This window comes from Syngnathus leptorhynchus, chromosome 6, assembly GCF_054491065.1.
Source record: "Syngnathus leptorhynchus isolate UIUO chromosome 6, UIUO_Slep, whole genome shotgun sequence".
Taxonomy (NCBI): domain Eukaryota; kingdom Metazoa; phylum Chordata; class Actinopteri; order Syngnathiformes; family Syngnathidae; genus Syngnathus; species Syngnathus leptorhynchus.
In genome coordinates, this window is record NC_141200.1 from 1032771 (window position 1) to 1054212 (window position 21442).

Here is a 21442-nt window from a genome sequence, read left to right on the forward strand (position 1 = left end):
GGCTTTTGTATTGTGACGAGACTTTGGCGGTCAAGAAGGACAAGTAAACGTGTGTGTGTGTGTGTGTGTGGGGGGGGGCTGACATGAGCAGGTGTGTCTATTTTGGTTTTTGACATGTGTCTGCTTATGAAATGGAGGAATGCGAGGGCAAGCATGCACTTGCGGCCAGTTTGCGATGAGCGGACATAACAGCCGCTCGGTCCGAGTGAATGGAAGCGCTGTCATCCATGAATGACCACGTTAGCCAACGCATTCCTGGACTGGACTCGATTGGAAAGATGACCCGACTAGCATCACAAAACATTGCTAAAGCACAAACATGAAATATGACCCAAATAGAAACGTGACTCAAACAGAAATATATGACTCAATTTATGGACACTTATGTCGTTTTTGAAAACAACTAAGTAGGACTGGAAGAAAAGTGAACAAGTTCCTCCAAACTTGGCACCTGGAAGAAGAAGAAAATGAAGTTAGCGAGAGATAAAGACAATCCACAAAAATATCGCGGGCGTTACCGTCTTGCCCGGCCCGACGCTGAGGTCTTTGATCTTGTAGAAGTTCACGTTTCCACTCGAATCCGCGAGCAGGATGCAATCTGAACCCTTGGCGAAGCGCACGGAGGTCAATCGGACGCCCCGTGCGGCCGGCTCCACGATGACTGGGTCTAACCTGAGCGAGATGTAACGTTTTCTTGGACTCCACCAGCACCATGAAACAAGCTCAAGTCGACTCAAACGGACATCTTGAATATCTAACGAAGACTCACATGGAAGCGTTCAGGTCCCAGATCTCCAGCTGTTCACTTTTAATGGAGGCAAAGACGGAAGGCCAGAGCGGGGACCACCTAACGGACAGCACGGGACTCTGGATGGTGGTGAAGCTCATGGCCGGCGTCAGGTGGTCTTCCTTCCACAGCTGGATGGTCCAGTCGGCCGAGCCGCTCAGGAACAGGTCGGGGCTGAACGGGGACCACTGCACTTGATTGACGGGGCACTGCCGAGGCAGCGGAAGGAAATGAGACGCCACCTAACCATCGGCGGAGAGGCGAGCCTGACCCACGAGGTGCTTCCGATAAAGGGCCAGGTAATGATGGTGGTTGGACACGGAGCACTTTTGGACGACGCCCTCTGAAGTGCCGGCTAAGTAGATGGTGGGATCCTGAAGGCGGGATCGATGAAGTCACGTAACATGATGGTGAAGATGGAACAAAGTTTGACTTACTGAAGGCTGAAAATCCAAGCAAAGACCGGCAGTGGCGGTGGAAACCAGAAGACCCTCCCTCTTGGTTTTGTTACCTTCGGCTTTCTTGATGCCGTCTTGGATTCTCCTGAGCTCCAGCATGCCTGAGGATGGATGGGAAAAAAAAGAATTGTTCGAGTTTGGGTGGAATCCAGCATGATCTTCCTACCTATGCCTTCCAGGCCGTGGCTGCACAGCAGCCACTTGAGGACACGTCCGTCCTCCGACACAGACACGACCGATTCGATGGTGTCCTCGTTGGAAAGGCCCATCTCCTGCTTGGCCCAGGTGATGTTCCACACGGGATGAAAATGCCTCTTTTTGCAACCGCTTGACAAGAGAGAAGAAATATGGAAAGTTGTGAAGTGAAACGATACGATTGTATTCGATTTTTAGTCGCAAAGGCAAAAGAGGCTCACGCGCTGCTGGCGAGGAACGTGTGCCTTTCTCGATTGCGCACGCTGAAGATGGCGACGGTGCCGTCGTGCATCCCCACCGCCAACTTGTCGGGCGTGGTGGAGGAGAAATCCAACGCCGTGATGCCGCTGTGACAGTGATAAACGCGCTCCGGCCACTGCACACAGCACAAAGCGTTGCAAAATGTCGACGTCAACATAGAAACAGGATGAGAAACAACACGCGGGTACAAAAACCAGACTGAGGTGGGGAACAAAAAGTTGAAATGAGACTCTGGGAAAAAGGTCAAACACACTCAAGTGTTCTGCTGGAAAGAAGTCACTGTCATGCCAATTACATACGCTCAGGTTCTTGATGGACCAGCAGCAGATCAGGCCTTTTCTCCAGGGCTTGAAGTCACCATAGCCCACTGCCAGAAGATCCTTTCAGGGACACAAGACACACACACAAATGCCATTATGATTGTCAACGTCTTCTATAGACAGTATAGGCCACCAAGTATGAATAACTAGTTTTGAAATCAGAGACTAGCAAATACTGTTCAAATATTTTAAAAAGACGAATGGTAATAAAAATCTCGATTAAAAAAAAAAAAAAAAAAGTAAAGACAATTTGTAATTTTAGTAATGACACAAAGTTGAAGCAAACGTTTTTTTTGCGGGCCACATAAAATGATAGGGTGGGCCATATCTGGCCCCCGGGCCTTGGGTTTGACATCAATAGCTTAGAAAAGCCACAGGCTGCAAAGGATGAACTATTGGCATTTTACACAACGCCGTAAAGCGTTCCGGATGTCTTTCTTACCACGTTCTGCTTGTTCCAAGCCATGCAGGTAATGTTCCATCCTTTGGTGAGTTCGCAACTGAAGGTCCAGAGAAGTTCCAGAGATGGCGCTACCACTACCTCCTCTTCCTCTTCCTCTTCTGCCTGCACCTCCTCTTCTTCCTCCTTTTGCTCCTCCTCGTTCACCTGCTCCTCTGCTTTTACCTCCTGTGCCTCCACCGCCATCTCATCCAATTCTTCCTCTTCATTTTCTTCCTTCTCTTCTTCATTTTTGAGCTCCTCAGACTCCGGCTTGGTCTCGAAGGAGGGTTCTTAGAACAGATGGCTCGTCAGGGCACTGAGACAAATATCTCCATTTGTCGGGCGCTACCTTGGATCACGGGGAGGTTCCTGTAAGAGGCCAGCCTGGCTTGATAGACGTTGGCGACCAGGCAGCGTTCGGTGATGAGCAGGTTCCCCTGGAACGTCTCCGACTGGAAGATCTGCTGAAGCTCTGGCTCGTCACTCATGTCGCCCGCGTGCACGTTGAAAGCAAACAAGGAGCTTCCGGTAGTGGCTGGGGACGTGCGGGACAAAATCAACAACTTTCGCTAGTTAGCGTACATCCATTTTTTTTTTTTTTTTTACTTGTGCCGATTGTGCTGATGCTGCTGACGCTTCCAAATTCCTTGGGATCTTTATAAAGGTCCGGCGAACTTAACGCAGGAGCCTTCTCGGCTTTGGAATCTTCGGTTTGAAAGGAGTCGAAAATTTCCCAGATGGTGGCCATGGTGCCTGTGGAAAAAAGCAAATTTGAGTCAACTGAGAACTTAGCAGAGCAAGTGTCAAGCTTACCCTGATCGTGCATGACAATCTTGTCGCTCTGGAGTTTTTTGTTTTTAGAAGCTCCGACGAAGGTCTGCATGGCTCGCTCCACGTACTTGTCGTTGCCCAATCGGTTGTTGCATAGCTCAATGTAGAGGACGTTACTCTGCCTAAAGACGATACGGCGAGGTAAACTGATAATTCATAAAAAAAATCTTCCAAATAAAATAAAATAAAAGATCTTCACTGACTTAACGGCCTGAGCGTCTTCAGCCTGATCGGACATGCAAATGGTGGGCAGATCCAGGTGAGTGATGGTCTCCGTCTCGCTCAGGTAAACGCTCAACACCTCATCTACAGCAATCTCCTCCGATGTCTGCTGACTCCCAATTTGCCTGGCGGAATCTGGGAAAAGAGCAAAGAATATCGGAATATAATGGCGTTTGCCATTTTGCGACCGAAATTAGGATTGAATAGCAACCCAGAGGTTGGCTGGTGTCCAATTTGATATAGCCCATGGTGCTCTGAGAGCCCACTCTGGCTGACAAGCTGGGAAGACTGCTGCTCCACCTGCATGTCCTGGAAAGCATGGAGAAAATATTGATCAATAAATACATTAGAATATTTTTGAATGATCATTTTTTCTATATATTGTATTTTTCATGCAATCCAAAGGCTCCAATGAGCACTTGATACCCGGAAGAGGGCACATAGAAGCACGAGGAAGATTTGGAAGTATCGAATCTGGAGTAGTAATCTTCAAAGAAGGATCTCTGTGGTTTGGCGTGCGGGTCCTTGGGCTCGGCCTCGTACAGGGGCCGAGGCGTGACGTCGATGCCTTCCTCATCCAGAACCTGCAAAGAAACAAAGTGAGCTGCTAGCTGAGGAGAAACCTCCGATACACTCGTTAACATTATGCCTGACTTCTCATATTGTTTTATTTGATGTTGGCGTCATAAATAATAATGTGATAGCAGATTTTAATGTTCTCAACTAAAATGTGATAGTGTGTATTATAAACTGTTTTATTAATATCGTTGGGAAAATTGAGAAATATTTTCTTTTTTAAATGTGGATCCTGATACTGATGGTGTACCTAATGAAGAGTCCAGTGAAGTTACCCGGATGGCTTTCCTATGAGCAAAGCGACCCATTTTGCTTTCCGAGAGCATCCTGGAGCCTCTCCGGCTTTGGCAACCCGCAAAACTCCCTGTGTGTCTGGAACTGTGAAGGATTCGCTGCATCCCCGAAGTCGATCTCCTCATGGCCCGGGAGGAGCTAGAAGACCAAAAAAAAGAAACAAAAAGTTAGCATTAGCCAACCATTTGTTTCAGAGTTCGACATATGGATATACATACGCGGTTAGAGTTGAACTATGTCGCCTCATCCTTCGTTTTTGTTTTTCCAACACCTTCAACCTGGATTTGAAATGTCTCACGAATAGACGCCGAGAGTTTTTGTTGCGCTTTTGTTGCCAGGACAACGGTACGGGGCAACACTGCGCATGCGTACTACATCTATCTGCTAAAATACATCAATCAAATCTTGTAGACATCTTGCTCTTATATTCCTGTGTCAAAAGAAAAAATAAAGACATTAAAGTTAAATGAAAAAGAGATATTCTTTTTTTTGTTTAATTTTTGTTTAGTTTGAATGTAATATAGGTAGATATATAGTTAAGTACAAGTGATTATTTTTTTCATCTGTAGAGGGACCAATATTTATTTTCGTCAAAAATAACGGTTGTATTTTTATTTTTATTTGGATAAACAGCCACAAACACGCAGATAGACAACTGAGATGTTTACAAAAGAATACAAAAGCAATCTATTCCAAGCACTTCCGGGTTCTTACCTTCCCTTATCACGTGACCTGCGCATCATAGCCCCCCTATACCAACTACCTCCTCCTCCCAGGGATTACACGGCGCCTCTACGCCTGTAAAGGCCGTGTAAAAACCGCATACCCGCACTAAAAAAATCTCGGTCGTCGCGGCGAAAGGTCGGAGACACTGAAACGCCAGCAGAATGTCCGCCAGCTCGGGCTTCAACGACGAGAAAGGGGGCTCCTCTAGCGTCGGGGAGCCCGAATATGGCCACGACCCGGCGAGTGGCGGGATTTTCTCCTCAGACTATAAAAGGTACACCTGTGCTTGCTTCTGAGCTAAATGTCTTTTTCCGAACTGCCGACGTGGATTTTGAGGGTTATTTCAATGTCAACATCTGGCCTGAATTGAGCTAGCTTCAAATGAATGTCCTCCACCATCTCCGGATTAGCTGGTCGTGATTTGATTCCCTCGAACGCTGTTTTTGTCATGGAAAGTTCAAAATAAAAAAAGATTAAAAAAAAATAGCTTGAATTAGTGAAGCATTAAGTGGACGAATTAACTTGAGACGTAATACAAGTCGGTTTAAAAAGGGATCACCAGCAGGCCTCAACTCCATTTTATTCAGCACCATCTCTACTGGACAGCGCCCCCCTATTCCAAATCTCACATCCAACGAACAAGCGATTTGAAAAGTAGCAGTTTTCTAATCCTCTCATCATTTGAATTCAAACTCAAATGACTTTGGCTTCAGAGAAGCATTTTTATGGGTATTGTTCATATACGTCTTGCAATTTGCATGGTGGTAAAGTTAGAACTTGCATTTGTCGATGTAGTGAGGAACTTTGTGAACTGCCATCACTGTTTTGCTGAAGCTTACCTGAGCCCACGTGGCAATATCTTTCACACAATAATGCAGATTTATTTTTCAATTCGGTCTTGCTTTTTTGGCTTATGTGCAGAGATTTCTTCCCTTGGGTATTATGGACCGTAAATGACATAAAACATTTGATGAGAAAGCAATTTGCAAAAGTGTTTTGCAGTCTGGTAGGCATTCATTAGGTAAGTTGCTATTGTATTTGTGGCTTTTGTTCGACCTTTACATACAACAAACACGTCGACAGCGATGTATTTTGGTTGTGCTTTGGTTGTGATTTTTTTTTTCCCCAAATATGACTCGCCTGGAGATAAAGTGATTAGTTCTATACGAAGCATTTGGTATCTGCAGATTTCTGAAACTGTGAGCTGCTGTGAATTTTGCTGAATTGTGACATCCCCAAGTTTCTCCGCCCAGGACTTGACAGCTAGGCTGGGCCAAGATTTGCCACTTTCAAGTGATACTTGAATAGTCTGCAGATTTTCTGACACAGGAATGATATTTGTGTTTGGTGACGTGCCATATAAAGTCACACACACTCAAAGTCATAGTGTGTGTTACGTGCATATTTTTACTGTAAATAAAAAAAAAACATTTATTCAATAGACTTGATTCGTCAATAAGATCATCGGTAGTCGATAATCCGATTCAAGAGGCGCGGCTCTAATTAAGATGCCTGCAAAATGGATCGTAACTCCTTTGAAAATGATGCTTGCTGCAAAAGCTAGCTGAGCTTTGGCAGATCATCACAAGAGAACTCATTTTCACTCTGTTGGGGAGGGGGGGGGGGTTTGCAGAGAACGCTGCTGAGTCATGTTAGATGGAGAAAACGGCTTGTTTAAATTAAGCATCCATCCATCCATCCATCATTCAGGACAAAAAAGAAAAAAGCTGTCGAGGCAGGTGATGTTTGCGGAAGGCAGTGCTAATGTAGCGACATGTCATCATCAGCGCGGTTCCCTGCGTGTGTGCGTGCGTGCGTGCATTTGCAATGACTGAGCGACAGGGAGAGGCCGGCTCTGCAACGGCGAGCACGTGAACAGCGGGGAGGGGTCGCCACGGACTCCACGCCCCTCTGTGACGAACGAGTATCTTTTTTACAGAGCGGCTGATGGCAGCTAGGCCAGACGCAGTAGCAACAGAGACAGGAGTAGGAAAGCAGGAACAGGCGCAAAAGGATCCCTCCGAAATCCCGTTCGGATTAGCCCGTCGCCACGGAGACGTCTTTCTTTGCAGGAAGTGGAGCACTTCTGAAGAAGCTTGTTGCGTCATCCCTCGCGTGAAATGTCCTCACTGGAAGAGAAAATCGTCACGTTCTAGCTCTTTTTGGCATCCACCCGAGAGGACCTGTCAGCCTTGATCACTTGTCCGCTTCAACGAGGATCCTGCAAAGTTTTCACAGAAGGAAAAAAGAAAAAAAAAACAGAAGATGACCGCCATGCAGAAGCTGCTGCAGCTGCCGGTGAACGCCGTAAACATGGTGAAGACGGTGCAGAGTCAGGTGCAAGGCCACGAGGAGGACAAGAGCCCGGTGCTGACCCCCGATGGCGTGCAGCAGACGTGGTACAACGCCGTCAGGCCCGATGAGCTGCGCCACCTCCGCTCAGGGAGCAGCGGTGGCGGCGGCGGCGGCGACGGAGGGAGGGATCAGGAGGAACGAGCGCCATTGGAGGAAGGTGGCGGCGGCGGCGGTAACGGGAGTTCCCAAAGTCAACCTTTGCGGTAGGATGCTCGCCAGAATCAAAAAACCAGCTGGACCATAAAAGAGCTTTATTACATTCCGCCGCTTCGGCCCACGTAATTAGTGCACGTTTCCACGGCAACAGCATTTCACCAAAAAGTCGATAGTTGACCCGAGAGCTTGGCTGTTCTAGCGCTTTGACCTTTTTACTTGTTTCTACTTCGCCTTTCTCATCTGAGTTAAGGTTTTGACATGGTGCTGTTCAGAAATGATTTTTTTTTTTTTCAAGCTGCTCGGTTCATTAATTATGCACGCATATGATATGTTAGCTTCCACAACACAATTAGCAAAACAAGCTAGATGTATCGCCCTCATTTGTATCTTGTACATTTAGAAACTTTGAATGTTCCAACTCAGTCATGCAAATACATTTTCATAATTACTGGTTTTCTCTGCAAAAAAAAAAAAAAAAAAAGTCACAGCATGGTGCTACTGTCGTGCAAACGTTGTAGGTGGAGCGTGACTTTTTTCAGGTAACCGGAGACCAAGCGTGCTGCCGGGGGTTAAATAATTCACAACCGTTTGTAGATCCAGGAGGCAAGAGTTGGTGTCCAGTTATTGACAGCGCTTTGGGAAGAAACCTAACCTGACTAGCATTTTCTTTGTATTAGCACAACATAGCTTCTTTATTTTATTTTATTTTATACATGGATGCATTTTTTTTGCTCTGTTTATTAATGTGCATTGGTGCATTCCCCCCCCCAGCGATGGAATTGCCGCCACGCTGCATCACTCTTCCTCCAGTACAATGTGTCACTCCATCATTCCAACAATCAGTCATAGATTTTTCCAAGTGTTTTCATCAGAACCTGTTTGCCCTCTCCAGGAAGTCAGATGGCGCTTGTAAGTCAATTAGCAGCAGCAGCAGCAGCCATTGGAACAAATGAGTTGTTTGGGCGGCCATTTTTATCCAGCCGGGTGCGGATGTCCGGCATTTGAACATCATTTTGCTGCACAACTGGTTGCCGTGGAAACTGCTTTGTGGAAAGCAGCCTTTGCACTTTAACACCATCATTCAAATATGACTGTCATGTTAAATTCCCTTTTCCAAGTTGAGCAAATTGTGTTGGAGCGTATTGCGGGTTTTGGGAAATTTGCTCGTCGACTACGGCGGCACTCGAGATTCCTCGCCGAATTGCAAAAGCTGCAATAAAAAAAAAGACTTCTTTTCACTCAGGCACGACGACCTGAAGGAGATGCTGGATAGCAACAAAGACTCTCTCAAGCTGGAGGCCATGAAACGCATCGTGGCCGTGAGTAATCTTTTTTTATTTTTTTTTTCTTCCCCCCCCCCTGCTGGCTTTGCTCCAGTTAATGTAGCGACATTTCAAGAGACTGACTAAAAGTGTTTCTGAGCATAAATTACAGTGGCAAAGATCCGTCTTAAATATTCATAACGTTGCCGCTCTATCCAAAAAAAAAAAAAAAGTCCAAATTGGCTGCGTATGAAATGGTGACTTTTGTGTGTGTCCCCCCCCACACAGATGATCGCTCGAGGTAAAAATGCGTCCGACCTGTTCCCGGCGGTGGTGAAAAACGTGGCCTGTAAAAATATCGAGGTAGGCCTTCTCTGTGTAATTTATGCACTGGCTTTTTGCGCTTATCATATTTGCACAGCCTCCTGTGGCTTTGCGTTTATCTCACCTGAAGGAAATAGCAATTTTCTTCTCCTCGCCGTGCCGTTGCGTTTCGCCTCGCTGGCTAATGGAAATAATTGCGTCTTCCACTCCGCTGGCAGGTGAAGAAGCTGGTCTACGTTTATTTAGTGCGCTACGCCGAGGAGCAGCAGGACCTGGCGCTGCTCTCCATCTCCACCTTCCAGCGAGGCTTGAAGGTAGGCAATTTGATCAGAGTCAGCATCGGTGTCCTTTTGATCTCTGTCTATCTGCGCAGGATCCCAACCAGCTGATCAGAGCCAGCGCGCTGCGAGTTCTCTCCAGCATCCGAGTCACCATCATCGTTCCCATCATGATGCTGGCCATCAAAGAAGCCGCTTCCGACATGTCCCCTTACGTCCGCAAAACGGCCGCCCACGCCATTCCTAAGCTCTACAGGTACGCGTGCGTCCTGGTTTTCGCTCACTGGAAGAGTCTGCCGTTGATCCTTGTGTGTCTTCTAGTCTGGATCCAGAACAGAAGGACCAGCTGATCGAAGTCATCGAAAAACTCCTGGCTGACAAAACCACGGTGATCTTTTTTTTTCTTTTCACATTTTCCAAAATGATTGTTAGCATTCCCCAAAAATCCAAACACCATGTGGCGTGGTGGCAGCTGGTGGCAGGCAGCGTGGTCATGGCCTTTGAGGAGGTGTGCCCGGAGCGCATCGACTTGATCCACAAGAACTACAGGAAACTGTGCAACCTCCTGATTGACGTGGAGGAGTGGGGCCAAGTGGTCATCATCAACATGCTGACGCGCTACGCCAGGACGCAGTTCCTCAACCCCAACATCAACGTAAGTTCCGCATTGTCCCATTTGTTATCTGGCGCTTTGACTTTTATTTTTTTATTTTATTTTATTATTTTATTTATATTATTATTATCTCCCCCAAAAAATTATATATATTTTTTTATATATTTTATATTGATTGTATATTTATTTTGTTCTATATTTGATATATATTTATGATTTTTTTTTTTACCTAGGAGAACCTGCTGGAGGAGGGCGGCGACAAGACCTTCTACGGCTCGGACGGTAACGACGAAGATGAGGAGGACAAAGACAAGGGCGAGGCGGCCGCCTTGGCCAAAAGGAAACCTTACGTGATGGATCCCGACCACCGGCTGCTGCTGAGGAACACCAAGCCGCTCCTGCAGAGCCGCAACGCAGCCGTAAGTGATTATTGCACATCATTCCACGCTGAGTCTCCAGAGGCCGGACCTCTCTTCAGACTTTCATCTCGACGAGCTGTCCGAGCGCCTTCCGGCGTTACGGCTCTCTAAAAGGAAACGAGCCAATTAAGCACAATGAGTAGCTTTGGCGGACGGATGTCAACACGAAAGTCCTTCAGCGAGCTAATCAGCAATCGAAATGTTACGCTAATCAAATGGTTGCTTGTTGCCGAGCAAATGTTGCGCTCTATCAATTTGTAAAAGAATAGATTTGATTTTTCTGCTCCAGGTGGTGATGGCCGTGGCTCAGCTCTACTTCCATCTTGCCCCCAAAGCAGAGGTGGGCGTGATCGCCAAGGCTCTGGTGCGTCTTCTGCGGAGTCACAGGTGAGCTCCAACCCGTTTGGATTCCTGGTTTTTTTTTTTTTTTTTAACCTTCTTTGGTTTTACTCCAGTGAAGTCCAATATGTGGTTCTTCAAAACGTGGCCACGATGACTATTAAAAGAAGGGTGAGTCGTACGCACCCGCTTGATATGTTTGTTTATGAGTGAATGCTAAAATGTGCCGCCATCTTGTTTGTCTCTCGCAGGGGATGTTTGAACCTTACCTGAAGAGTTTCTATATCCGCTCCACTGACCCAACACAGATAAAAGTCCTCAAGGTTGTTCTTCAAACCTTTGAACGCATAACTGCGACATCTCGTGGTAAGTTGTAACTTTTTTTTTTTTTTTTTTTTAGCTTGAGGTTCTCACCAATCTTGCCAATGAGACCAACATCTCCACAATCCTCAGAGAGTTTCAGGTAGCAACTTTAAAAAAAAAAAGCCAACATCTCCTCCATATACGCTCAAGTATTTTTCTTCGCCCCGGGGCAGACGTACATCAAAAGCATGGATAAAGACTTTGTGGCCGCCACCATCCAAGCCATCGGCCGCTGCGCCACCAACATCGGAGAAGTGAGGGACACGTGTCTGAACGGCCTGGTGCAGCTGCTGTCCAACAGAGACGGTACGTACAGTACGTTGAAGTTACCCCGGTCGCCGTGGAAACAGCAGCCCTGGTCTGGCGCTCGTAGAGCTGGTGGTGGCCGAGTCGGTGGTGGTGATCAAGAAGCTGCTGCAGATGCAGCCCGAGAAGCACAGCGACATCATCAAGCACATGGCCAAACTGACGGACAACATCCAGGTGCCCATGGCGAGGGCCAGCATTCTCTGGCTCATCGGCGAATACTGCGAGCACGTACCCAAGATCGCCCCGGACGTCTTAAGGAAAATGGCCAAGTCCTTCACCAACGAGGAGGACATCGTCAAGCTGCAGATACTCAACCTGGCCGCCAAGCTCTATCTCACCAACTCCAAACAGGTGCACGTCATTTTTGGAGAAAGAAAATGATTTTGATTTCAAAAACTCATTGGCGCCCCCTACAGACCAAACTCTTGACGCAGTACGTCCTCAACCTGGCCAAGTACGACCAGAACTACGACATCCGCGACCGGGCGCGCTTCATCCGCCAGCTCATCGTGCCCACCGAGAAAAGCGGGGCTCTCAGCAAATACGCCAAGAAACTCTTCCTGGCCCTCAAGCCGGCGCCCGTCTTGGAATCTCCGTTTAAAGGTTCCCCGGCGCCGTTCAAGAGCACTTGCGGAGGCTTTGTGTCCTTTGCGTACCTCATGGGTTTTCCACCCCGCTTCCCCTAGATCGAGACCACTTCCAATTGGGCTCGCTGTCCCACCTGCTGAACGCCAAAGCCGGCGGCTACCAGGAATTGCCCGACTGGCCGGAAGCCGCCCCAGATCCCTCCGTGCGCAACGTGGAGGTGAAGGAGTCTGTGCGTGCAGTGGCATTCAGTAACATACGCCCAGAGGCGGGAGGGAGGGAGGGAGGGCAGCGAGTGTGGCGGCGAGCCAATGACATCACGCCCGATAGTGACGCTCATCCATTGGCCAGTTATGGACTTGATTTGTTCGGCAGCAGCTCACTCGCTCCTCACCTGCCGTCTTGTCCCTCCCCCCCCATGTTTGAGCCAATAGCACACGGCTTCATTCTTCTTCAAAACCATGATGTGTGTTTTATTTTTTTATTATTATTATTATTTTTAGAACCAGTGGAACCTCCAAAGGTCTTTTTTTGTTTTTCACAACGTGCTTTTAAAAATAGCACTCTGCAGTATTTCACTAAAAACAGATACATTTACATTGTGCGCCTCTTTCTAGTATGCGGCCACGAGGGGGCAGTATAATACATTCAAACTAAAGGGAAACGCCAGGGTTGATTGATGATTGATGATTACATTTGGTAATAATTAGACTTCTGAAAAATATTTTGTCGTAACTAAAACATGTATTTCACTTTCTGAATTCTTTTTTTTTACTTTTTCTATATTTTCAAATCCAATTTTTAATGTCTCAATCTGTGTGCCATTGGCTCCTTATAGACAGACGATAATGTCTGCAAATCAAAGCTTGAGCGCCAGCCACTTCTTTTTGTCAAAATCAAAAGCATGTCATCCTCTCTTGATTTTCATTTGAAGGAGCGCAATCAAGCTTTGATTTTTTTGATTTTGTCACGCTAACCATTTTTCCAGATGTTTACTGCCGTGTGCCTGTGGTCTACTTGTGATGCAGATCTCAAGATGAGGGAGGGCTGCGTTTTGTCACCATCTCCACTTTGGATTTGGAGATTTTCTTAAAATAATTCTGGCAAATCTCTCTGTAAGCTTATCTCACCTCATCCGCAGATAGAGGAAGTCGTAACTACTGGCGAGGGGAGAATCGGCTTGCTGGGAGACTGGCGAGAGGTTGGCTTTGGGAGTGCGCTTATTGTTTGGCGATTTTCTTTCAAAACTTTCTCCCTTTGACTTTCTTCTCACCAACGACGGACTCCAAATTGCGCAATTAAGTCAGATATGAGGAAATGTCCATCTGTTAAAGTGCTTATGCATCATTATTTGATGATCAAAATGAGTCCAGGTTGAAATGAAACGCAGGGTTAGGACGTTAACAAAGCACCTTTACTTTTTTTTCCTCTTCTGCATCTTTTTTGTTTTGCATGAAATTTGACTTTTGAATTTTGTGCGTGTTGTGTTTTTTTTGCCCCCTTTGTCTCCTTTTCCGAACACCGTTGTTGTTATTGTCACACCTTCATGTGTCGCCATCTCGAAATGGAACAATTGGATCGGTGGTCCTTCAAACTTCATTTAAAAAAAAATTCTATCGCTCCGATGTAACCTATGAGCTCCCTTGTCGTTAAATCTTCCAGTCCTGCATTATTTAATTAATACTAAAACAACAAAAAATGAAGATAAAAAAATATTTCAAAAATGAAATAGAAATTGTAGACGATAGAATATTTTTGTCCACTGTACTTTCACAGTGTTTTTATTTTGCTTCATAAGTGGAGTCATGAGAGAAAAGATTTACTTCATTTGTGTGTCTGTATTTAACCATTGTCCCAGTTTCCCCCCTTTTCTAGATCCAGAAACCTCCGTGTGCTTTGTCTCCTGATGTTTCTGTTTGAATTTTCTTTGAATTTTCTTCTCTCCCCCATCTCACCTCCATCCCCCATCTTTGTTTTCTCCCCCCCCCCCCCCCCCCTCAGTCCTGCCAGGTATTTTCGCTGCTTGAGCGAGTCACAACGTTGACCAGCGTGAGTCAGTTAGCGCCCTCTCGAAGCATTGTAGCGGCTTCTCGATTGCCCCGCCCGCCCCGCCCTGCCCCGCGCCTTCGCCTGATGTGGTCGCTGTTCTGTGCTTCTAGCTCTCAGCTCCCCCTTAAAACCAAGCTCCTCTTCTTCCATCCCCTCTATCCTCAGTGTCTACCATTAAAGAAGTGATTCTCTTTGGGAGAGAAGCTTCGGTGTGTTTAAATGTCGATCGATCCAAAAATGTCGACGATATTAATTGGGTGAACCTCGGGCGATGGATTTTCACATACAATGCGAACGATTTCCCAAAGACATCACTTCTCCGAATGGAATTGCTAATGGGTTAAAAAAAAAAAAAAAAAAGCCACAAAGCACTCAGGGCTGACTTTGGGCCGGCCGGCTTCATCCGTCTGCATCGAGCCCCAGGCCGAGGCTTGCGTGGCCGTGCCGCTGTTGCCGTTGTGGCTCGCCGCTTCCGTCTCAGAGGGGGGGGCCGGTGTGGCGCCGTCCTGACGCTTTTTTTTTTTTTTCGCCAGGTACCCGAATGGACCAAATGCAGCAGTCGAGAGAAAAGGAAGGAGAAGAAAGTAGAGAAGCCTTTCTATTCCGATTCCGAAGGCGAGTCCGGGCCCACCGAGTCTGCGGACAGCGGTAAGTTAAAAAAAAAAAGAATTAATGATGAGGTCACGAGGTCACTCATTTGTTCCGCCTGCTTAGAGTCGTACTCCAGCGGCTCGGACAGCAGAAGCGGCAGCGCCGTAAGCGGCTCGGGATCCGAGAGCCAGGAAAGCGAAGAAGCGTCCGACTCGGAGGAAGAGGAGAAGGACGCAAAGAAGAAGAAGAAGGAAGAATTGAAGAAGCCCATACAAAGAAGCGAAAGGTGAGATGGCGCTTTCGGTTTTTTGGACAGATTGAACACCTGGAAATGTTGGCAGCAGTGAGCAGAGCAGCGAGGAGGACGTCAGGAAGCGCGCCAGGAAAAGCAAGCAACAGAAGAGCGACTCCGAGTCGGAGTCGGACCAAGACGACAGCGATTCCGAAAGTAGCCCGTCCGAATCGGAAGACTCCGAGTCGGAGGTGGATGTCAAAAACAAGAAGAAGGTACGGATGAGATGAAATCAAAAGTTAGTCAACGTAACAATTGTTTGGTTTTGAGAAGCTCCAAATGTTTCTTTCTGGCAGGCTGCGCAATCCAAAGCTCCCCCCAAGCCCGTCACAAAAGACAGCAAGAAAGAAATGTCGCTGCTGGACCTGGACGATTGTACGTTTTTTTTGTTTTCCCAACTGGCATGTGACCTTTTCAGACATTTCTTTTGTTTGCGGCTCCTCAGTCGAAGCGGCCCCTTCGCCTCAAGTGACGCCCGTCAACTCCTTCCTGTCCAGCAGCCTCGCCACTGACCTGGAAGGCTTGTCTTTGTCTGACTCGGTCCTTTCGCCCACGGTAAGGGCAAGTAGATTTACAATTTGCCCTAAAATGTTTACAATTTCAAACCAAAATGGCCAAATTCTTCTTCAATTTCACACTGTTATCTTTATATTTTTATTTATTGATGTATTTATTTATCCACTTATTTATCAATGTATTTATTTATTCACATATCTATTTATTATCTCTATTATTTATTTATTATATTTATTAGCTTGCATTTTTTTATTTCTTTATCTTTCTTCCAATGGCTCACGTCTGCTCCCCCTCTTGCCGACAGGCCATCTCGCCACCGGGGGCGCAAAAGAGCTACGAACTGCTGCACCGCATCACCGGCGAGGGCCTGTCGGTGGAGTACTGCTTCATCCGCCAGCCGTTCGGCCCCGACGCCAACATGGTGGCGGTGCAGATGCACTTTGTCAACAGCGCCGCCGCCGACGCCAAGAACCTCCACATGGAGGACGTCAAGCTGCAGTCGGGCATGAGGGTCAAAGAGTTCCCGGAGATCGGTGAGTGAAGGCACGTTTACCGGAGGAAGTGGGTGGAGTCGGCCAAAAAAAAATAAAAAATCACTTCCTGCCGGCAGAGCTGCTGCCCGCGGGCGAGACGGCCACGGCGGTGATGGGCATCGACTTCTGCGACTCCACGCAAGCGGCGAATTTCCAACTTTGGTGAGAATACCCGAACCCCCGATAACGAACCCAGTCAACAATATGTTTTCTCTTCTCCCCAGCACTCACAGCAGGAAGTTCTTCGTGTCCATCCAGCCGCCGGTGGGAGAGCTGATGAAACCCGTTTTCATGACGGAGAACGAGTTTAAAAAGGAGCAAGGTGGGTGACGACGACACAGCGCCCTTCACCGTCGCTTCAGCCTGCGCCGTTGTTCGAATCCGACAGGTCAGCTGATGGGCATGAACGAGATCACGGAGAAGCTGACGCTGGCCGCCGACTGCCGGAACGAACACGCCATCGTGCAGAAGGTGACGGCCGCCGCCAACCTCAGCAGAGTGCCCTGCGGTTCCGACAAGGAGTGCAGGTAAGGGAAGGAAAATGAGATTTCATATCTACCAAAAAAAAAAAAATCACATATAATTTTGTTTCCTTCACTTGCCGCATTTTCTTCATTCTGCCGCCTTTGGCACGGCTTTGACTTCAGTCTTTCCGCTCCTCCCTTTCCCGTGCACAGGTTCGCCGGCAGGACGGCCAGCGGCGGCAGCCTGGTGCTGGTCACCGTGGCCAGCGAGGAAGACGGCGCGGGCCGGCTGACGCTCAACTGCGACAAGATGGTGATCGGCACCATGCTGGTAAAAGACGTCCTGCTGGCTCTCATGCAGTGACGCTTGCTCTCGCTCGCTCGTTCTCGCTTCCTGTCCGTTTGTCTCCCTCCCTCCCGCCTTCTCCCAGAATGTTTGTGGGATTTCCTTCGCAACATCTCGTCTTTGTGACAATGGCGTCCGCACACGGGAACAACTACTTTACTTTGAAACGCTGCCTCCAAAATGCCCGCTTTTGGCATGTTATTCTTTTGAAATGATCTCTGTTTATTTGATTGTAAAATATTGATGTGAATATTTTTCTTCAATAGTTTGCACCATAGTCCACATTCAAGAACATTGGAGCATTTTTTTTGTTTGTTTAAAAAAAGCAAAATTTGCCTGTTTAGATGTTTGTTCATGTTAGTTGGATGTTTTTCATTTGTCATTTATAATTTTCATTTGTCATTTTAAATAATTTTCTACCAAATTAAGGAACGCTTGAGAAAAATTCTAGTTATTTTATTCTAATAATTTTCGTCACTGTTTTTATGTATTAAAACCAATCCATACCAAATTGCAGTTACATATTTTTACACTTTAAGATTTGGATTAAGATCACCTTGCTAATTTTAAAATTATTTGTATTTCAGTCAATTAATTTATTCGTAAAATTATTTATATTAATTAATTCCACAAATTCAAAATATACGTGCCTTTTTTTTTTTTTATATATAAGATGCTGAATCATCTCCCAAGCAATGTTTGTTTTGAAATGAAATGACATGTTAAGTATCATTACTGTTCATCACAACGGCTGTGTCCTGCTTGACTAGTGGAAGCTTATTTATTAGACAAATAATAAAAAAAATACAAAAATGCAGATGTTTTATTTTCCAACGTACATTGAAAAAAATACACACAAACAATATATAAATAATTTTTAAAAATAGGAATGAAAATGTCAAATATGAACATCTTTTTGAAATTATTTCTCATGATCTTGACTTGCACGTACACACCGGAGGTCAAAAGGTCAGGTAAGCTCCATCTGTTTGGTGCGCGGGAGGAAGAAACCCGACAGGCCGCCGATCAGCAGCATGGCCGACACCAGCAGGATGGGCACGGCGCAGGCCGAGTCCAGCATGTTGCCGAAGACCACGTTCCCCATGATGGCCGCCACTCGGCCCGCCCCCGTGAAGAAACCCAGCGCCGATGAACTGCGCCCGTCAGAGGTGAGCAAAGATGTTCATTCCAAATGTCAAGTAAAAGAAAATAAGCTCCGCCCCCCCCCCGAAATTACCGTAGCTGCGTCGGGTAGAGCTCCGTGGCCACCACGTCCAAAGCGTTCCAGGCGATGACGGACACGCCGCTGAACAAGCAGGACAACATCAGACTTTGGCTCTTGGTCTGCACCAGGTAGATGAGGAACACGCTCAGACTGGACACCAGCAGGCTGAGCGCTGCGGGACAAACGTCAAATCAAATGAGGACAAAATGACAATGACAAACGTGCAACGTGGCTTTCCTCACAGAGGAGCAGCTTCCCTCCGACGTAGTCCATCGCCAGGATGGTGAAGATGTTGCCGGGTAGGTTGGCGGCGGCGACCAAGAAGCCCTCCTCGTAGACTGTGAGTGAGGGCCAAGCGTTATTCATTTGGTGAGAGCGTGTTTGTCCAATTAACGTACCGACGGTCTTGACGGGGTAGCAGCTGCGGTTGGGCTGCTGAGCCGCCGGGGCCGACGTGGTGGTGTTGGCGCACGGGGAGCTGCCCGACTCCAACCGGGAAAACAGCTCGGGGAACCACATCCACAGCCCGTAGTAGCTAGGAGAAGTCCCCTCGTCAATGGTCACGCTTCCGGAACGCCGACGGTCCCCGAGGGCGAGCGGACTTACCCGAAGGAGATGCAGTAGAAAATGATGAGCAACGCGGTGCTTCTGGATTTGAGGTTGGCGGCAAACATCCGGCGGAGCGGCATCGCAGCCTGTGGCGGGCGAGGACACAAATGACTTCATGCGTGCTTTGGTTGGATTTGACTTTGCGATGAGTTTACTTTTTGCAGAATAGCGGCGAGTCGTCCACACGGCCGTGCCATCTGGTTCTCGTAGGCTCTTTGCTTGGCGTTCACGTGCAGCGAAAACTCCTGCCAAAGCGTCTCGCTTACTCACGTGATGACGCAATCGAGCTCTTTTAAACAGGCGTGAAGTGTGGCCGCTTCATCTACTTACAGGCCAAGATGCTCCTTTCCCACGGGTGTTCAGTCGGAACATATGGCGGAAGACGCGGATGGCCTCCGTTTCTCGGCCGGTCTGCAAAAACGATATTTTTGGGGGGGGATGAAAATAATTGTTAGCAAACAACACAGACTTAAAAAGCAAGCCGTGTGACTTTTTTTTTTTTTTTTTTTTTCCTGCAGCTACCTCCATGAGGAACTTGGGACTCTCGGGCATAAAGAGCTTGAAGATGATTGCTGACGTCACGCTCGGGACGGAGCAGAGCACCACAAATAGTCGCCAGCTCTGGAAGTTGAGTCGCCCCACGGAAAAGTGCATCCAGGTTCTGGGGATCACCAACCAGGCTAGGCCTTTGCGCACACACAAACTCAACTTTCTGTGATAAAAAAAAATATTGTGTGGTGTCTCGGTACCTGCGGCCAGAATGTTCCCCGCCATCCAGAAGGTGGCCAGAGCGCTGATCATCCTACCTCGCTTCAGTCGAGGCATAAACTCTGCGAAGTAGGAGAAGACGACAGGAATGGACCCGCCCACCCTGAAGAAATTCAAGTTCACTTTGGAAGAGGACGAGCAAAAAGGGATGGACAGACAAACTCCCGTCTTCCAGGGTAGGGTCCTCACCCCACGCCACTGATGAACCTGAGCAGCAGGAAGAGCCAGAACCACGGCGCCGCGCTGGCCAGGCCTCCAAACAGGCCGTTGACAGAGAGGGAGACCACCAAGACGCTGCGGCGCCCCCTCTGGTCGGCCAAATATCCCCACACGTAGCCGCCCACCATCATGCCTGGAAAAAAAAACAAAAAACAAACGTCATGTGACCAATCCGCTCCTGTCGTTGAACAGCAAAAGCCAGATCATCGAGGTCGGACCGAGGAAAATGGAGGCGGTGAGGAGGCCCATGTCGGAGGAGCTGAGCTGGAGGTCGCAGCGGGCGGTGGGCAGCAGGAAGGACACGCAGACGATCTCCACCGCGTCGCTGGCGTTGGCCCAACCGCAAACCAGCAGCAGGAGCCAGTGGAACCAGCCGAAGCCTGAAAGCGAGAAAAATATGAATTCATATCCTTTTTTTTGTTTAATACATTATTTATTTGACTAATTGAATTGATGTACAGCAAATATGATATTCATTGTAATGTAGATTTTTTGTTGTTGCTCAAAAAAATACATAGGAAGAGAACTGAAGAAAAATAATTGCATACTAATTCTTTCTTCAAATTGTTCAGGCCCAGTGGAGTAGTTGCGAGTATGAAGCACTGTCACACACACACAAACGTTCACACTCGCTCCGCTACGACGCCCGCCCTCCGCTATCATGTCCAAGTCAGCCAACAGCTTTTAAAATTGATAAAGCCTTGATGCTTTGGTGAAAGTTTTGGACTCGGTGGTGGGACGTAAGAGGAGTGTATGAAGTACTGCCTCCTCGAATGAAAATGCTTGAGCTTCAACTTTGGTAAGGCGGTCTTGAAAACAGCACTGACTTTGGATTGTGTGGCATTTTTTTTTAATTACCCGCTGCCTCGATGGCTTCTTCATATGTCAATCTGGTTCCAACGTTCTCGTTGGCATCGCGGGGGACGGATGTTGTTCTCCTCTCAAATAAAGTTTCACCTCAAAGAAAAACACAATAAAAGGGTTGAGTTGGCACTTAAACGTTGCTTAGGTGTTTTGATGTCACCCAACTGATTTTCTTTTTTTTTTTTTATATTAAAAATTATTTAGTACTCCACTTTGTTCCAGCTGTGGTTGCTTTTATGATAAAAAAAAGATGCAATGTATTAACAATCTGATAAATATTAACACCTGAGCATTGCCATATTATGAATAACAAAGAATGTACATTGAAAACATTTATTTAGACTCCAAAAAGTGAATAACGTTTAGTTTGCTGCCTTTAGGTATCTTGAAAGCAAACATTTAAGTTGCTTGATCTCGAAAAGAGCTGACCCTTTACTTTCTTTCTTTATTTTCTATTTACCTTCTTCCGAATCCGACTCGTTGGCCAACTGACGCTTTGCCGTCAGAAGCGGCTCTTGATCTCCGCTCGAACTGAAACCAGGCATCCCAAAAAATCGGTCAACATTGGCGGTCAGACAAGTTCATCCTCAGCGCTCCATTTGCCACAATTCATTTGGATCAAGCACACCCAATCCGCCGCGCTTTGGTCCCGTGACTGGATAGCTCAGGCGACCATGCTAGCGAGTTGGCCAGGCTAGTGTGGAATCCCACTGATTGGCGGTAGGACACGCGTCACTGCAATATGATTCGCTGTTGCATTCAATCAGCCAATCATATTGTAGTAAGGCGTGTCCTGCTTCGACGATTGCTCATAACCAGGAAGTGAGGCTTTGGTACTGTCCAGGAAGTGA

The 21442-nt window shown here is 47.2% G+C and overlaps 3 protein-coding genes across 8 annotated transcripts; 1 reads left to right on the forward strand and 2 right to left on the reverse strand.

Annotated features, from left to right (window-relative positions):
• Nucleotides 1–366: 366 nt before the first annotated feature.
• Nucleotides 367–4697, reverse strand: dnai4 (dynein axonemal intermediate chain 4). 3 transcript variants are annotated; one of them, XM_085915205.1, is made up of 17 exons: nucleotides 4605–4697; nucleotides 4368–4524; nucleotides 3943–4100; nucleotides 3728–3825; nucleotides 3498–3651; nucleotides 3277–3416; nucleotides 3070–3216; nucleotides 2813–2998; nucleotides 2464–2753; nucleotides 2001–2081; nucleotides 1662–1816; nucleotides 1412–1572; nucleotides 1225–1346; nucleotides 1063–1161; nucleotides 770–996; nucleotides 519–672; nucleotides 367–451 (listed from the first exon to the last, which is right to left on the reverse strand). In XM_085915205.1, exons 1-17 carry the CDS (start codon nucleotides 4631–4633, stop codon nucleotides 404–406), a joined length of 2406 nt encoding a protein of 801 aa, XP_085771331.1. In that variant the 5' UTR covers nucleotides 4634–4697; the 3' UTR covers nucleotides 367–403. The 3 variants fall into 3 exon arrangements, with proteins under 3 accessions (XP_085771331.1, XP_085771332.1, XP_085771333.1); XM_085915206.1 differs by lacking the exon at nucleotides 4605–4697 and having other exon boundaries at nucleotides 3728–4100; nucleotides 4343–4509; XM_085915207.1 differs by lacking the exons at nucleotides 367–451; nucleotides 519–672 and having other exon boundaries at nucleotides 805–961; nucleotides 1035–1161.
• A 414-nt stretch (nucleotides 4698–5111) lies between these two features.
• ap3b2 (adaptor related protein complex 3 subunit beta 2) lies at nucleotides 5112–17714 on the forward strand. Of its 4 annotated transcripts, none has more exons than XM_085915201.1 (26): nucleotides 5112–5386; nucleotides 8867–8942; nucleotides 9174–9248; nucleotides 9428–9523; nucleotides 9583–9743; nucleotides 9809–9875; nucleotides 9960–10142; nucleotides 10334–10519; nucleotides 10809–10906; nucleotides 10975–11029; nucleotides 11110–11181; nucleotides 11259–11321; nucleotides 11395–11527; nucleotides 11595–11881; nucleotides 11947–12133; nucleotides 12217–12347; nucleotides 14698–14812; nucleotides 14879–15041; nucleotides 15100–15262; nucleotides 15344–15422; nucleotides 15493–15602; nucleotides 15868–16096; nucleotides 16174–16258; nucleotides 16321–16418; nucleotides 16485–16623; nucleotides 16774–17714. In XM_085915201.1, exons 1-26 carry the CDS (start codon nucleotides 5274–5276, stop codon nucleotides 16922–16924), a joined length of 3315 nt encoding a protein of 1104 aa, XP_085771327.1. In that variant the 5' UTR covers nucleotides 5112–5273; the 3' UTR covers nucleotides 16925–17714. The 4 variants fall into 4 exon arrangements, with proteins under 4 accessions (XP_085771327.1, XP_085771324.1, XP_085771325.1 ...); XM_085915198.1 differs by having other exon boundaries at nucleotides 15097–15262; nucleotides 16744–17713; XM_085915199.1 differs by having other exon boundaries at nucleotides 15097–15262; nucleotides 16774–17713.
• On the reverse strand, nucleotides 17712–21438 carry sv2 (synaptic vesicle glycoprotein 2). The gene is made up of 13 exons (XM_085915213.1): nucleotides 21052–21438; nucleotides 20586–20684; nucleotides 19946–20107; nucleotides 19698–19860; nucleotides 19490–19611; nucleotides 19263–19426; nucleotides 19071–19151; nucleotides 18896–18985; nucleotides 18738–18826; nucleotides 18530–18666; nucleotides 18374–18469; nucleotides 18144–18303; nucleotides 17712–18060 (listed from the first exon to the last, which is right to left on the reverse strand). The coding sequence occupies exons 1-13, from the start codon at nucleotides 21134–21136 to the stop codon at nucleotides 17877–17879; spliced, it is 1632 nt and encodes a 543-aa protein (XP_085771339.1). The 5' UTR covers nucleotides 21137–21438; the 3' UTR covers nucleotides 17712–17876.
• Nucleotides 21439–21442: the final 4 nt, after the last annotated feature.

Excerpts from the sequence above, each read along its gene's own strand:
- ap3b2 (XM_085915198.1), top strand. The coding sequence starts at position 5,274 with ATGTCCGCCAGCTCGGGCTTCAACGACGAGAAAGGGGGCTCCTCTAGC. Across the intron at positions 9,249-9,427 it reads TGGCCTGTAAAAATATCGAG|GTGAAGAAGCTGGTCTACGT; the intron begins GTAGGCCTTCTC and ends CTCCGCTGGCAG. Across the intron at positions 10,907-10,974 it reads CGTCTTCTGCGGAGTCACAG|TGAAGTCCAATATGTGGTTC; the intron begins GTGAGCTCCAAC and ends GTTTTACTCCAG.
- dnai4 (XM_085915205.1), bottom strand. The coding sequence starts at position 4,633 with ATGAGGCGACATAGTTCAACTCTAACCGC. Across the intron at positions 3,217-3,276 it reads GATTGTCATGCACGATCAGG|GCACCATGGCCACCATCTGG; the intron begins GTAAGCTTGACA and ends TTTTTTCCACAG. Across the intron at positions 1,162-1,224 it reads GCTTGGATTTTCAGCCTTCA|GATCCCACCATCTACTTAGC; the intron begins GTAAGTCAAACT and ends TCCCGCCTTCAG.
- sv2 (XM_085915213.1), bottom strand. The coding sequence starts at position 21,136 with ATGCCTGGTTTCAGTTCGAGCGGAGATCAAGAGCCGCTTCTGACGGCA. Across the intron at positions 20,685-21,051 it reads CGAGTCGGATTCGGAAGAAG|GTGAAACTTTATTTGAGAGG; the intron begins GTAAATAGAAAA and ends TTTTTCTTTGAG. Across the intron at positions 18,667-18,737 it reads TTCTACTGCATCTCCTTCGG|CTACTACGGGCTGTGGATGT; the intron begins GTAAGTCCGCTC and ends GACTTCTCCTAG.